A 16,338-nucleotide genomic window follows, 5' to 3' on the forward strand; every position below is an offset into this window, starting at 1 on the left:
CTGGTTTTGGATAAAGTGTAATTTTCTTAATGTGTGTGTGTGCATGTGTGTGTGTGTAATGTAATGTGAATACATTAATAAATAAATATTAAATTAATTTAAAAAAATAAACAAAGAAATAAAAGTCACTCTTTACATTTTTTATTTTTATTTTAGTCTTTTTGATGAGTCTATTAACTTCATTTATCAAAAATGTCTTTAAATAAAAAAGGTAGGAGAACATTCAATTTTAGCAAACTGGTATTGGTTTTAGAATAAAAAAGATTAAATACACTATTTAAAAAAAAAAAAAAAAAAAAAAAAAAAAAAAGAGAAACTAGAAAGTTCTTAATATGAAAAGTTCATAATATAAGGTCATTTTGATGCCATTAGCCTTTGGCCAAGTCTCCTTTAAGCAAGATTACAGAGTGAAACATATTATTATTCATATTGATGTATTTATTATCACGCCAAAGCAGAATAATAAAATAATAATAATAATAATAATTTTTGGTTTTCTGCTCTTGTACCAAAGCACATTTCAATAAAGCTCGAATGAAGCGACCTTGTTGACGTCACATGCACATCAGTAGTGCGCATGCGTAGTATCTCCGGCGGTTCGACCTCTGCTTTCGGTGAGTGAACCAGTACTGACAGATTTCACGCTGAACATACCAATCTACATTCATCCGCTGTTTTTAACAACACACCGCGGCGGTTTGAATGGGAGTGGTGTTGTTAGAGTTATTTTCCTCTTCAAGAGAGCCGTATTTTTGAAGCTCTCCATATAAATCCTCTCTGACCTTATAATTTGTCTTTGCAGAAAGTCCCGGGCCGATCAAAAGAACCTAAAGCTCAAAATGTTCACCTGCGCAAAGTTCGTCTCCACACCCGCCCTGGTGAGTGAGCTTAACTTCATAAACTGTCTGTCTGCTGAACTGTCTGTGTTCGTGAAAGCTATTCTGCACGGGCCTGCAGGCTGAACTTGACATCAGTTTTTCATTCATTTCTCAACGGAGTTTAAAGGGTTCACATGAAATGTCACGTGCAGAATATATAGATTACCTTTGACCTTTTGCTTCAGTTTCAAAGTTGTAAGTTTAGGTCGAAGGTTTTGCTTGTTAATCAGTCATTAATCTGGTTTGCGTTTGTCTTGTGCATTGACTGAGTGCTATTGCAAGGGATGTAGCTGGTCATGCAGTTCATGCTTAATGAATCATTCTCTATTAGGCAGGTGCTGCCTCATATTTAAGTTGTCATTTTTACTGTGCACTTTCATTAAAAGCGACTCACAGTACACTTGTTTTGAGCTAAAGGGTCAGTGCCTCCGGAGTAAACTGAGGTGAGGCTTGTGTTTATCAAGGGCACAATTTTATGGTCATTGTCTTGTGGGATTTGAACCTGTAACCTTTGTAATAATCAAAACAAGCAAGTACAGCCCCCCCCCCCCCCCAATATTTATACCATGATCAATGGAAACATGTAAATGCTTCATGCTGCAACCCCCTAATGTTCAAGACAAATCTACGCCCTTGAATCCAGAGCGTTATCCACTTGGTTGCATCAAGTTTTGTTGCCCACTTTGTGGATATTGACTTGGTGGTTTTGTTCACTTAATATCATTATGGTGAAGAGTTTTAATGGAATAAAAAGGCCTGTTCTTAAACCTAGCGGAAAACACTTATCAACAGCATAGTGTACATACTTTTTTGACTTTCCCTAATGTCTGTTAGTCAGAAGACATTGAACACTATTATGACAGATAGGGTTAGGGTAGTTATGGCAGAAGTTCAGTTTACACTACTATAACTTAATCCAGTGCTATTTTGTATTTTTAGGTGCGTGCAAGCTCTCGCGCCCTGTACAGACCAGTTTCTGCTGCTGTCCTGTCTAGACCTGAGGTCAAACCAGAGGTGAGTGTCAGACCGGCTGAAAACTGCCTTTTGGATTTCAGTTCATTTCTGTGAGCTCTTAAATGTTTTACACACTTTTTTTTTTGTATTGCAAGCCATTTTGACAATTATGTTCAGATATAAATTATGGACATCAACAAAATATTTTTCATTAGTTAAAAAGTGCTCATTTTGGATATCAGGAATTATATTGTTAACTGGTCGAGGCGCCGCTACTCATACCGAAATCACTATTCGGTAATTCTACACGTGCAATAGAGGTCCGACCTGAACTCGGCGAATTCCGACAAACTGCCAGGTTTTCCGGCTGGGTTTGGGCAAAGTCTTTCTAGCAAGTTAGTCCACTGTCGGCCATCTTTGGAACGCTCTCGGGAGGCTATTTCCAGTCATGACAATGCAGCTCCTATCTGCTTGAATGGAGAAAGACCAAATCTCCAAAATGGTTGGTCAAGATTACGATCTAAGAGCATATTTCAAATCAGCAATAAAATTTGATAATTTTGGAATCATAAACTATGCTTTTTTTACATCAGATTACATTAAAACACGCAATTTTCCTGGCTTGTTTTCCGTTCTCGAGTTGATTTACAGGCGATGTCTGTATCTAAAAGGTGATTGGCTCTAGTATTTTACCTGTAAGGCGGGACTTCCTTTCTACATCCGTCAGGCGCTAGAGCTTCTTGTTTAGGTGTTCCAATTTCTCCTATTAATTTAAATAGAATTGTCTCAATTCTGCTAAATAGTCTCTGGTTTGGGTCAGTTTTTCAAGTATTGGGGCTGTTCAAGAATGCTTTTGTGTGCGTCTGTACTGTTTTTGTTTTTTTATATACAGTGCATCCAGAAAGTATTCACAGTGCGTCACTTTTTCCACATTTTGTTATGTTACAGCCTTATTCCAAAATGTATTAAATTCATTATTTTCCTCAAAATTCTACAAACAATACCCCATAATGACAATGTGAAAGAAGTTTGTTTGAAACCTTTGCAAATTTATTAAAAATAAAAAACAAAAAAAATCACATGTACATAAGTATTCACAGCCTTTGCCATGACACTCAAAATTGAGCTCAGGTGCATCCTGTTTCCATTGATCATCCTTGATGTTTCTACAACTTGACTGGAGTCCACCTGTGGTAAATTCAGTTGATTGGACATGATTTGAAAAGGCCCACACCTGTCTATATAAGGTCCCACAGTTAACAGTGCATGTCAGAGCACAAACCAAGCCATGAAGTCCAAGGAATTTTCTGTAGACCTCCGAGACAGGATTGTATCAAGGCACAGATCTGGGGAAGGGTACAGAAAAATTTCTGCAGCATTGTAGGTCCCAATGAGCACAGTGGCCTCCATCATCCCTAAATGGAAGAAGTTTGGAACCACCAGGACTCTTCCTAGAGCTGGCCGCCTGGCCAAACTGAGCGATCGGGGGAGAAGGGCCTTAGTCAGGGAGGTGACCAAGAACCTGATGGTCACTCTGACAGAGCTCCAGCATTTCTCTGTGGAGAGAGGAGAACCTTCCAGAAGAACAACCATCTCTGCAGCACTCCACCAATCAGGCCTGTATGGTGGAGTGGCCAGACGGAAGCCTCTCCTCAGTAAAAGGCACACGACAGCCCACCTGGAGTTTGCCAAAAGGCACCTGAAGGACTCTAAGACCATGAGAAACAAATATTGAACTCTATGGCCTGAATGGCAAGCTTCATGTCTGGAGGAAACCAGGCACCGCTCATCACCTGGCTAATACCATCCCTACAGCGAAGCATGGTGGTGGCAGCATCATGCTGTGGGGATGTTTTTCAGCGGCAGGAACTGGGAGACTAGTCAGGATCGAGGGGAAAGATGAATGCAGCAATGTACAGAGACATCCTTGATGAAAACCTGCACCAGAGCGCTCTGGACCTCAGACTGGGGTGAAGGTTCATCTTCCAACAGGACAACGACCCTAAGCACACAGCCAAGATAACAAAGGAGTGGCTCCGGGACAACTCTGTGAATGTCCTTGAGTGGCCCAGCCAGAGCCCAGACTTGAACCCGATTGAACATCTCTGGAGAGATCTGAAAATGGCTGTGCACCGACGCTCCCCATCCAACCTGATGGAGCTTGAGAGGTCCTGCAAAGAAGAATGGGAGAAACTGCCCAAAAATAGGTGTGCCAAGCTTGTAGCATCACACTCAAAAAGACTTGAGGCTGTAATTGGTGCCAAAGGTGCTTCAACAACAAAGTATTGAGCAAAGGCTGTGAATACTTATGTACATGTGTTTGTTTTTGTGTGTTTTTTTTAATACGTTTGCAAAGATTTCAAACAAACTTCTTTCACGTTGTCATTATGGGGTATTGTTTGTAGAATTTTGAGGTAAATAATGAATTTAATCCATTTTGGAATAAGGCTGTAACATAATGTGGAAAAAGTGAAGCGCTGTGAATACTTTCCGGATGCACTGTACTGTTAACACACATTGGACGGACGACTTTGTTGTGTTGAATCTCACTGTTTTTTCATCATAAATATTGTTTTCTAAAAATAATCAATCGTTTGGGTTCAGAAGAACTTTATTTGTCGACTGGAGTCATGTGGATTATTTTGATGCACCCTAAATATGCATTTTGGTCCATCATAAAATGGAGTACATTCACTTGCATTGTTTAGAGGAGGAGGCCTGAAATGAAATCCTAAAAATCTTAAATTCTGTTCTGATGAAGAAAGAAACTCAGATACATCTTGGATGGCCTGAGGGTGAGTAAATTATCAGCAAATTTTCATTTTTGGGTGAACTATTCCTTTAAGAGTAACAGGATAGTCATTGTCAGTTTAATTCATTGGTGTAGAGCTGTTCAGGCCTATGCTGATTTAAACTCTTTGAAATCTTTTCTGCATTGAAAGCACAAAACATTTTGCAAGTGTAATGCTTCTTTTATAATATAATTTTTATATAATGTAAAGGCTGGTCAGTTTGAAGTAGGTGGCAGGTGGGAAACATACCAGGGTCGTATAGAGGTCAAGACAGTACTCTTTTCCACATTTAGGTCGGTGCTGCTGTCCTGTCCCAGTCGCCCTTCACTCAGGTGGCCCTCAGAAGCTTCCAGACCAGCGCCGTAAGCCGCGACATTGACACCGCTGCTAAGTTCATCGGTGCTGGAGCTGCCACCGTGGGAGTGGCTGGATCCGGTGCTGGAATCGGAACCGTGTTCGGGAGCCTTATCATCGGTTATGCCAGGTAACATGCTCTGAAATTTCTTACGCGTAAGTGTTGGATATTTTTCACCCCTGGCTAGTCAATCTATAAATTCTATGGTGGAACATTACAAAGAAATCTTCAAACAATCATACAGATTTAACTTGTCAAGATGTTTGCAAGTGTCTCTGCATGTAAATGTGTTTTTAGTAACGCTCTGAGGTTTGTCTTGCTTTGTTGTTTATCTTGCAGGAACCCATCTCTAAAGCAGCAGCTCTTCTCTTATGCCATCCTGGGTTTCGCTCTGTCTGAAGCTATGGGGCTCTTCTGTTTGATGGTTGCTTTCTTGATCCTGTTCGCCATGTAAAAAAACTTCTAATTGTGTAAACACATTTGGTACAGTTGTGACTACATATTTTTGCTGTTGCTACCAAAATGTCTGCTGGTTGATTTTATATATATATATATATATAATTTTTTTTTTTTTTTTACAAATTTTAAGTCTACTCTTTAAAAAGAAGAAATCATGTAACAATTAAGAATTGTTTAACTATTTAAACCTTGAATCACGTTCATGCCCATTGAATGAGAAAGGCAACAGCTCCAATGGTGCTGCTGGAACATCGACCTGAAATTCACCATGGAACTATAGAACTTGATTGCACTTTCTGTACATCAGAATTGGAGAAATGTAATGCTTTGTGTGTGTGTGTGTGTGCAGACTGTAAGGGTCCACTCAGATAGTATGGTCAATAGTATGACTGTAAATATATAGCAGTTGAAAGCCAGTTCAAAAACCTTAATTGCTTTTGTAAATTGCATTAAATTTAGATCACAGTTACACAGTCTTTGTGGTGTATTTGACTTTTCTTCACACGCAGCTACATTCAGCAGTCGTGTGTAGTGGCGTACCAACATGCGAAGTTATTGAACTTCTGTAAAAGCCACCAAAGACGCCTCTATGCTTGGCCTGCCCTGTGTTACCTCTGGGTAACATTTTTTTTTTTTTTTTTCACTTTGCAAGCACATGCATGTATGATGGCAATAAAATGGTTGATAATGAAAGGATGACTTTGAATTAAACACCAAATTGCATCCTGGTTGTCATTATGATTTGCTTTTCTGGCAAGAGGCACAGGTTTTGCTCTGGAGAATTTAGAAACGCATTTTTCATAGCTTTTTCACCCATCAAAAACATAGTTCACATTTTAGTGAGTAAACTTAATTTGAAAACATTTAAAGCCATGTTTATTAGTTTGTAATTCAGAATTTCTTAAATGTGTTTGCCAAGAAGCAGCACTGTGCAACAGTAGAACGGATACAGCTCATAATTTGACTTTTAACCCTCCAAAAACTGGCCCCATTCACTCCCATTGTTGTTCCGTGTAATGTGTCCAAATTCACTCCCGTTGTACGTACTTCGCGGTAACCCAGATTTTTGGAGGGACGTGTCGAAATTATTTTTTGTGGAAGATGCTGTCGATTTTGTTTAACTCTGAATGAACCAAAAACAGAAGAGAACTACAGTAAACACGGTGTTTTTGCTCAAGCGAAATGTCAAAGGTTATCGAAATCTATGACTAATAGCGCCACAATTTTAAAAACATACACAAACACTTTGTATAGAAAAATCACAAACTCGCGAGACTATGTTTTAAAGGGCTTGGCTCTGGGTACAAAGCTGGTCAAGCGGAGTTTCAATGTCTCGCGAGAGTTGGCATTAATGGGCTTTGGCTCTTAAGAGTTTAGCAGAGTTTTCAGCTCTCGCGAGAGTTGCCATTAATTGTGGGCTCTTGGGTTCAGCCAGCGGGTGAGTGAGCGCATCAATACACCGTTTTTAAAAACAAACGCGAGTTAAAAAAAAAAAAAAGAAGTATCCGTTTGGCGAAAGGAAGACTCGGCATATTAAACACAGATTTATGATATGTTAATAGCTTGTCGGTGTTGCTTTGTTATTAATATGGCGACGGGTATATAGCATGCTAACAGCTAGCTTAGATTTCATTTAAATGAATGGGAGATGAGGCTAACGGCGCAAGCATTGATTAGCCTGCTGAGAGCGATGTAAACAAGCTGTTTAGTATTGATATAGTCCAGTTGTCACTGGAAATAGCCTTATAAACTAAAGGAATTCGGGTTTGTGGTGAGAGACCCTGGCGCTTTGGGTTTAGCTCTGTGAAAATACAAATGTATAGTCTTAAGTGGGATTTAAAGCAGAAAGTGACTATGGTCAGAGTTGTAATCCGAGTGAGTATCAGCCTGATCATTAGACCACACTTCACTAATGTATATGAGTAACGGAGTAGTTTAATGAACATGTGGACACCTCTGAGAGGGGTTTGTGTTACATATAGAGTGATGTGTGCTGTATTTCATCCTACATTTGATCTTAAGAGCATCCTTAAAATTCACATCCATGTCCTGTCAAACATCCACTTGCTGTGACAGCATGGTCTGACACAAAGCAAGTCCATCAGGATTAGAAGACTAATATTCATTGTTGCACATGGTTTTAGATGTTGATTACTGCATAATGTCTTTATATAAATCTCGTGTTTGTGTTTTGGTTGCATTGAGTCAGTACATTGTTGTTAAATGATCTAAAAGTTGCATGTTTGGTTTGACTTCTTTTTTCCAAATATTTTAGGTGGCAGACTGAAGCTGTGAATATGAGTGATGATAAACCGTTTCTCTGCACTGCTCCTGGCTGCGGACAGGCATGTGATCACTGCTAAACACTTGAAGCACTCATATACAGTTGTTGTCAGAAGTTTACATACACCTTAGCCAAATACATTTAAACTCAGTTTTTTACAATTCCTGACATTTAATCGTAGAAAGCATTTCCTGTCTTAGGTCAGTTAGGATCACTACTTTATTTTAAGAATGTGAAATGTCAGAATAATAGTAGAGAGGTTGATTTATTTCAGCTTTTATTTCTCTCATCACATTCCCAGTGGGTCAGAAGTTTACATACAATTTGTTAGTATTTGGCAGCATTGCCTTTAAATTGTTTAACTTGGGTCAACGTTTTTGGTAGCCTTCCATAAACTTCTCACAATAGGTTACTGGAATTTTGGCCCATTCCTCCAGACAGAACTGATGTAACTGAGTCAGGTTTGTAGGCCTCCTTGCTCACACACACTTTTTCAGTTCTGCCCACAAATTTTCTATCGTATTGAGGTCAGGGCTTTGTGATGGTCACTCCAATACCTTGACTTTGTTGTCCTTAAGCCATTTTGCCACAACTTATGCTTGGGGTCTTGTCCATTTGGAAGAACATTTGTGACCGAGCTTTACTTCCTGGCTGATGTCTTGAGATGTTGCTTCAATATATCCACATTATTTTCCTTCCTCATGATGCCATCTGTTTTGTGAAGTGCACCAGTCCCTCCTGCAGCAAAGCACCCACACAACATGCTGCTGCCTCCCCCATGCTTCACGGTTGGGATGGTGTTCTTCGGCTTGCCTTCAAACATATCGATGGACATTATGGCCAAAGAGTTCAATTTTTGTTTCATCTGACCAGAGGACATTTTTCCAAAAAGTAAGATCTTTGTCTCCATGTGCACTCGCAAACTGTATTCTGGCTTTTTTATGGCCGTTTTGGAGCATTGGCTTCTTCCTTGGTGAGCAACCTTTCAGGTTATGTTGATATAGGACCTATTTTACTGTAGATATAGATACTTGTCTACCTGTTTCCTCCAGCATCTTCACAAGGTCCATTGCTGTTGTTCTGGGATTGATTTGCACTTTTCGCACCAAACTACGTTCATCTCTAAGAGACAGAATGTATCTCCTTCCTGAGTGGTATGATGGCTGCATTGTCCCATGGTGTTTATACTTACATACTATTGAGTGTATAGATGAACGTGGTACCTTCAGGCATTTGGAAATTGTTCCCAAGGATGAACCAGACTTGTGGAGGTCCACAATTTTCGTCTTGGCTGAATTCTTTTGATTTTCCCATGATGTCCAGCAAAGAGGCACTGAGTTTGAAGATAGGCCTTAAAATACATCCACATGTACACCTCCAATTAACTCCAATTAGCCTATCGGAAGCTAAATTAGGCTTGATATCATTTTCTAGAATTTTCCAAGCTGCTTAAAGGCACAGTTAACTTCTGTGTTCGGTGTATGTAAACTTCTAACCCACTGGAATTTTGATATAGTCAATTAAAAGTGAAACAGTCTGTCTTTAAACAATTGTTGGAAAAATCACTCATGTCATGCACAAAGTAAACGACTTGCCAAAACTATAGTTTGCTAATATGAAATCTGTGGAGTGGTTAAAAAATGAGTTTTAATGACTTCAGCCTAAGTGTATGTAAACTTTTGACTTCAACTGTACCTTCAAATAAGCACTGCAGTTTTTATGATCATATGTAGTTTTTCAAGACTATGCTTGCTGTGCTTCGCTTTTCACTGAATCCACATTATTCAGATTATTCGTGGTTCATATCTGAACATAATGATTGTTTGTCTGCAACAGCGATTCACAAATGAAGACCACCTGGCTGTGCATAAACACAAGCATGAGATGACCCTGAGGTTTGGGCCAGCACGCAATGACTCTGCCATTATCGCTGGTAAGTTTGAAAAGTCACCCGTGCACAGTAATAGACTGAACAAACATGCACTTATTCATGAGTTTATGGTTTTATGGGCTGTATATGCAGACCAGACACCGACACCGACTCGCTTCCTGAAGAACTGTGAGGAGGTCGGGCTGTTTAACGAGCTCAGCAGCCCGTTTGAGCATGACTTTAAAAAGGCCACTGAGGATGACATTAAAAAGGTACGCATCTCAATATATTCAACTGTATGTGATTCAGCTTTCACTGCTTGTTGAAAGTAAAAGTTGATCCATGTAATGTGTGTCCAAAGATGAGATTTTCTGTTCCTTTCTGTCTTCACAGTCAGTTGTTGATCAAAAACAACAGTAAAAAGAAACATTTAATTCTTATCACGCATAACAATGAGAAGCCATTTGAGTCCCCTTCATTTACAGACGCTTTTTACATAATTACTGTTTTTCTTAAAGAGACAGTACCGATTGTTAGCACTTGTTCAATGTAAATACCTGCAAATAATACAAATTGTGCAATTAAACAATAAACATGTAACAAAAAATTATATATACAATATAATGTCATATTTATTGATTGAAAACATGGATTTGTTAGTTTATAAAAAAGCTAAAATGTGTCCAAAATGATGAAAAACAAGAAATATATAATTAGTAAAATGTATATTTTCATAATGTACCTAGTTTGAAGGACTCCTGTAAAATCAACAGCATTAGCTGGAAAATAATATCTTTCATTTTTAAGCACCTTTGGTGCTTGGACCCCTAAAAAAATATTACCTAACGTTGCACCACCCAGTTAAATCCCATTTGATAAAATCACATCCCGACTCCCTCCATACATCCTTTCCCGTGAAATGTTTTTTTTTTTATTTGGAAATACATTGCTTTTTTAGAAGATAACTGTGTTGTGAAATTCTGAATTTGTGAATTGGATGTGTAATCAAATAGTAATTTTGGGGTTTATTGCAGTTGCCCCTGGACTTGTCTCCTCTTGCGACTCCTGTTGTTCGAAACAAAATAGAGGAGCACACATCCATCGAGTCTCACAGAGACAGTCCTCGTCCCCACCCTGAGTCTACAACCACTGATGACAAGGTGAGACAAAGTTCTGCTCCACAGAGGACTTCATAAGCACTGGCAGTAATTGGTAGGACTTATTTTAGGGGCCTCTCTGTGTGTTATTATTGAGTTAGTGCTTGTCATTTCCTAGACAGTTTTCATGCAAAGCAACTTGCAGAATAGTCATTACAGGGAAAGTCTGCCCTGGAGGGCTGATATCATGCAGATTTCTGATACCAGTAGCCTAATTCCTTCATACCTGGGATGAACCTGTAACTTGTGTGTTAGCAGGCCAGATTTGTGTGTCTGCCACCTTCCCTGTGAAAGGAGTTTGCTGCTTGAAATATTTAGTCCTGGAGCCAGTTGGTTTGAAAATCCTTTTAGATTCACACATAAAAAGAGATTTCTTGACAATGAAATCAGCAAATCAACAAACGTTGTTCAGAATGTGTGATACAGCTGGAACTTTCTTCCTGATAAGACACGAGCATACTGCCATTAAGATTAAAAAGCTAAGTCACAGCTAATATGAACAAACTCTGCGTTTTGAGCACCATGTGTTTTACTCTTTGCTTCTAAAATACTTTTGTAAACTCTTAATGTACTGAGATGATGTCCTCATAAACCCCCTGCAGAGGGCAGTACTTATATATTTGCTGTGCTGTAATTAAATATTTCTTTAAACACAGCAAACAATAGCACACAATCAATATAATCAGACAATTCCTATAGCCAACTATTGCTTTGTTCCAAAACAAGTGATGTTCTAAGACATACTAACTTTGATGTGATTGTGATAAGTAATTGATTTGAAAAGCTCTTCATGGTTGTGAGCATCCCTAGGATGCCTAAAAATGTTGACTAAGTGGGGTGCTTGATTTTGGAACAAAGTATATACATAGAAATGTCTTAAATTGTCACAGAGATTGTGGTCTCACAATCTATAGGTCAGTAATGTACAGTCAGAGGTGTAGGTGTTGTGTGAGCGGTTGATGCAACTTGGCTCTCGTGTGGTGTTTTCAGGAGGTTTCTTTGCAGCCGCCCTCTCTGCCTCCATCCACTATAGTCCGTCCTGCCTCCCTCCAAGTCCCCAATGTACTTCTTGCCAGCTCTGATGCTGGTGTTGTTATTCAGCAAGCTCCTCTCACATCTCCAACAACATCTAGCTCTGTTATAACCCAGGTCCCGTCCTCTAATAGACCGATAGTGTAAGTAACTTCTAAACGTTACTTATTCTGCTTCTATTTCAGTTTTCCATCACTTCCTCCTACACGCCTCATTCGGTTTCGTTTTCGTCACTTATTTACTTTGAGAATTTATGATTTCATTTCAATTGCTTGTGATCCATGTGCCTTTACTTTCACATTGCTCAATTGTTAAATGCTCTTTTACCAGACAATTCATAGGTTTTGTTTGAGCGTTTTGTTTTGTTTTGTCCACTGAACAATTGAAGAAAACATTCTTGCTTTTTTTATGGTAACTTAAAGTCAACATGAAATCAAAATGGACCCTATCTACTTCCTTAATACAAAACAAATGCTTGTCTTCATAGTCTTTTACCAAAAATGTAGTGACTTGCTCCACTTCTAAAATGACTTTAAAAAAAGACTTAAAAAAAGACTTATTTAAAATTTGTCTATTTGCAGGACTTTTTTCACATTTCTGCACTAATTTTTAGGGGAAATCTGCTTAATTCTGCAGAACGGAATTAAAATGTGTTAAACTGAGCATAGAATACACACTTATTGGTAGATAAAAGTATAATCAAATTAGCCAAAATATTTAATAATGAATATGCAAGGGGTGTGAGGAGCTAGAACAATGACTAAAGTATTTTAAACAGCAGATTTATTATTTCGATTTTTTTAGAGGCGTAATTAGCTGTAAAATTGTCAGATTATGAAGAAATACAGAACTACAAATACAAATCTTTTGCATTTAGTTCTCGGAATGCTGTTATTGAACGCAGTAACATTAATGTAAAAGTTTAACGCAGTGATAGCAAATAACAAATGGATATCAAAAACAAAAGATTTGAATGTGTGTTACCTTTTGGATACGTCAGAATGAGTGAGAATTTAATCTCAGCATCCATGTTCTGGTCCAAAAACCGCCCTTATAAGTGGATGCCAGTGGTGTTTCAGGAGAGGAGTACCGGTAGTCCTCACAATTCACTAAAAACTCACTTTCGGGTCTACCCCCATTCTGGTACAGAATCATTTCACAATCCAATTCATTTTTGATGGTTATAGTCCCGCCAGACATTTTTTTTTTTTTTTTTTTCCGGTCTGAAATATTTCATGTTACGGAAGTAAAATGAGTTGACAATTTCATGTTGTCTTTAAAGCATGGAGCTATGTATCTTGTTGTTGTGCTTATCTGAATAATAAATATATATATATATACACACACAGTACTGTGCAGAAGTTTTAGGCACTTGTGAAAAATGTTGCATAGTGAGGATGTCTTCAAAAATAATGACATAAATAGTTTTCAGTAAGTCAAGTCCAGTAAATATAAAAAAAGCTAAATCAATATTCGGTATGACCACCTTTGCCTTTAAAACAGCACCAATACTCCTAGGTACACCTGGACACAGTTTTTCTCGGAGAATTCACCACAGTTCTTCTATCTATTTAGGCTGTCTCAATTGTCTCTCTATGTAATCTCAGACTGACTCAGTGTTCAGTGGGGGGCTTTGTGGGGTCATGCCATCTGTTGCAGGGCTCCCTGTTCTTCTATTCTAATCTTTTCTATTTGCAAAAGTAATGTTTGGGAGCCTATTGACACACTAAAGCTGAAGATATAAATAACCATCTTAAGACAAATGCTTTTCTGAATCATCTTATGTGCCTAAGACTTTTGCACAGTACTGTTTTTATATATATATATATATATAATACATTTGGTCTGAATATTGTTTCTGTGTTTTCCCCTGTCTCTTTCTCTTTCTGATTTCAGCCCAGTGTCAGGCACGTTTCCGGTTCTTCTGCAGCTGCCTAACGGTCAGACCATGCCAGTTGCTATCCCAGCCACGATCGCCAGCTCCAGCGTACACATACCCACTGCCATTCCTGTGAGAACCCCCCATCTCACACACACTCCACTCTTTAGTATGTTCATGCATTCAGAGACAGATAATTACTCATGCACACACTGTCTGAGGCACTTAAAACCCTGTGTAGTTAGTGGACAAAAAAGAGAGGTCCACAATATTTTCCTTTATGCCTATACTAATAAAAAAGCACCATGGTTTTGGTCTAAACCAGTGTTTCTCAAAAAAACAAATGCTAAAATAAACAAATGGAGTTTGAGCCTCTGGCGTTGTTATTCAGCTTAATTCACCTCAGAAAGTTGTGCACGAGTGTTAAGCACACAAGATGTGACTTACTGTACATCCATTATCATGACAGCCACTCATATAACAGTTAATAAGACATGCATATTAAAGCAATATCAAACGAGCAAATGTGCTGTATGGCCTCTATATCAGCACGGCTGTTATTCGAGTGTGATATCGCTTTTATTCAACAGTTCAACGAACAGGTATATAAAAAAATTTGGAAACACTAAGGACTGTCACAAAACTTTCTTACGCCACGGATCAGGATCTGCCGTTGCTAGTTCGAAAGATCCGCGCATGCCTCTGTTAGTAATTCAGAAACCTCACTTCAGAACTATTAACGATGGCTTGGGCTATTTATAACAAGTTATTGGAGAAACAAGTATGTGTGTTTGAGAGAGTGAGATTGAGCATGTGTGATTACCTGCGTCTGTCGCGACTCCCATGCAGTGATGAACAGTAAAGATATAGTTGTTAAACGCTATTCCTCAGCTGTTGTGTAATTGTAACAATTAAGGAAAGGAGGCAGCTGGGGCAGCTTGACAAAACATGTTGACATTTAGTGTTGCACTTTTCAGTCACACACAATAAGGCTGCTTTTCAGCAACACCACACTGACACACAGACACACACAGACAGCTTTGTGAGTCTCTCACTCTCTCGTCTGCCACTGTCTCCTCTCCTTAAATACTCCCTGCCCCTCACTGGAATGTGAGACCGGTGTGGCACACAGGTGGACCTCATTCGCCACTTATCTTCCTGGCCTCGCTCTGCCCAGCCACCACTCGGCCCTGCCCTGCTCGCCAAAGTTAATGTTAGTCAGCTTGCTGAAGATGGTCAAGTACATCTTATTTTCTCTGTGTAAAATAAAACCGTGTTTTCCTCCTCCATGTTAAATGTTTACATCTCCCAATGCAGAAACTCTGGTAAAATAAGCACTTTAAGTATGTTTTTGATTACTCTGTCTGTTGTGTCTCTCTGCTGTGTTATGCCTTAATGCTAAAGCTGTTAGTTTAACTGTTTTTCCCAGCTGTAGTGTAGTAGTAATCCGAGCGATAATGAAGTGAGAGACAATGTTGATGACTTCAAAAGAAACCGCTCACTGACTGATGTGTGCTGACTCTATGCACATCAAACTTAATTGGCTCACATAAAAATGGTCTTTTGTCGCCATCCGCTGGCTTACTTTATCTTTAACGTCACAGGGAAAAACGCAAAGACACTCATCTAGCTGCTCTTATCTGCACTGCTCTCTTACACTTAGTTTAGAACGCCACGAACACAAGCGGAGTGATACAAACAGTGAAGCGTCCCTGGAACATCTCTCGTCCAATCAGATTCGAGGACCTAACTAACTGTTGTATAATCAAAAATAGCAAATAACCTTTATTTTTATATGAGGGTTTGTCAAGTGAAATTGAACTTCAACAGATATCCCGTGCTCAGTGAGTAGGAAGCAGTGAACATTATTGTTAGTGGTCCTCAGGGAATGGATTGAGAAACACTGGTCTAAACTATGCTAATGCCATGGTGTTCTTTGAATTACCTTTGAGTATCATGTAAATACCATGGTAGCCTATATCAATCAGATTTTTTTACTTTACTTTTTATCTCAATTATTATCAATTTGTCCTCTCAATTTATTTTCATTTTAATTAGTTTTGACTATGACTGTTTGACTGTTTTAGTTAAAGCTGAAGCATGTAATTCTTGCACCACCAAATGGAATTACAAAAATAAACTTTGTTTTCAAAACAGCTTTCCAAATACATCTGCTGTTGGTAAAAGAAAAAAGAGATAGTCCCGCCCCCAACTCGTGCCATTGGTCGAGTCAATGACTCGAATGAGTCAAAAACAAACAGGATTTTCATTGCTCTGTAGAGACACAGTGTTTACAGTTTTCGAGAAAATTAACCTACGAATGGCTTACTTATATTTATAAAGTTTTTTAACAGGAAAAAGTTACATACTTTAGCTTTAACGAAAATGTTTTTTAGTTTTCCGAACTTTTTTTTAATGAAAGAACATTGACATGATTATGGAAATCATTCAGTTTTATGATATTTATCGAAGTACCCTGGTATTTCCATCTGATGCTATCACTGTACCATAGTACTGCCACAGTACTTTAAAATGGGTTCTTTTGGAAATCCTCGTCCAACCAGAGATTTGAACGCATGCTGAGCTCTTCCAGTGTGAGGATGAGGGTGATTTAGGTTTTTTTTCTTGTGTTTCCTTTTTGTTGTTTCCTTCTTATTCCTCGTATTTGTCTTTCCTAG

At 38.7% G+C, this 16,338-nt stretch overlaps 2 protein-coding genes across 5 annotated transcripts in view; both read left to right on the plus strand.

Annotated features, from left to right (window-relative positions):
• The first annotated feature begins 553 nt into the window (after window positions 1-553).
• LOC127448366 (ATP synthase F(0) complex subunit C3, mitochondrial-like) lies at window positions 554-5,914 on the plus strand. The gene is made up of 5 exons (XM_051710835.1): window positions 554-614; window positions 803-878; window positions 1,818-1,892; window positions 4,918-5,108; window positions 5,319-5,914. Exons 2-5 carry the CDS (start codon window positions 840-842, stop codon window positions 5,431-5,433), a joined length of 420 nt encoding a protein of 139 aa, XP_051566795.1. The 5' UTR covers window positions 554-614; window positions 803-839; the 3' UTR covers window positions 5,434-5,914.
• A 924-nt stretch (window positions 5,915-6,838) lies between these two features.
• The window catches only part of LOC127448348 (cyclic AMP-dependent transcription factor ATF-2-like), a 48,333-nt gene continuing 38,833 nt past the window's right edge, over window positions 6,839-16,338 (plus strand). For all 4 annotated transcript variants that reach the window (XM_051710801.1, XM_051710802.1, XM_051710803.1 and 1 more), the window contains exons 1-7: window positions 6,839-6,876; window positions 7,714-7,783; window positions 9,559-9,655; window positions 9,746-9,864; window positions 10,627-10,752; window positions 11,740-11,924; window positions 13,678-13,792. In XM_051710801.1, the coding sequence (XP_051566761.1) occupies window positions 7,736-7,783; window positions 9,559-9,655; window positions 9,746-9,864; window positions 10,627-10,752; window positions 11,740-11,924; window positions 13,678-13,792 (690 nt within the window). In that variant the 5' untranslated portion in view covers window positions 6,839-6,876; window positions 7,714-7,735. The remainder of the gene's footprint in view (window positions 6,877-7,713; window positions 7,784-9,558; window positions 9,656-9,745; window positions 9,865-10,626; window positions 10,753-11,739; window positions 11,925-13,677; window positions 13,793-16,338) is intronic.

The sequence above is a fragment of the Myxocyprinus asiaticus genome, chromosome 11 (genome assembly GCF_019703515.2).
Source record: "Myxocyprinus asiaticus isolate MX2 ecotype Aquarium Trade chromosome 11, UBuf_Myxa_2, whole genome shotgun sequence".
In the NCBI taxonomy this organism is placed as follows: domain Eukaryota; kingdom Metazoa; phylum Chordata; class Actinopteri; order Cypriniformes; family Catostomidae; genus Myxocyprinus; species Myxocyprinus asiaticus.

Bases quoted from the DNA above. Each gene is read 5' to 3' on its own strand.
- LOC127448366 (XM_051710835.1), top strand. From the start codon at position 840: ATGTTCACCTGCGCAAAGTTCGTCTCCACACCCGCCCTG. The intron at 1,893-4,917 runs GTGAGTGTCAGA...TTCCACATTTAG, and splicing joins GACCTGAGGTCAAACCAGAG to GTCGGTGCTGCTGTCCTGTC. The intron at 5,109-5,318 runs GTAACATGCTCT...TTTATCTTGCAG, and splicing joins CTTATCATCGGTTATGCCAG to GAACCCATCTCTAAAGCAGC.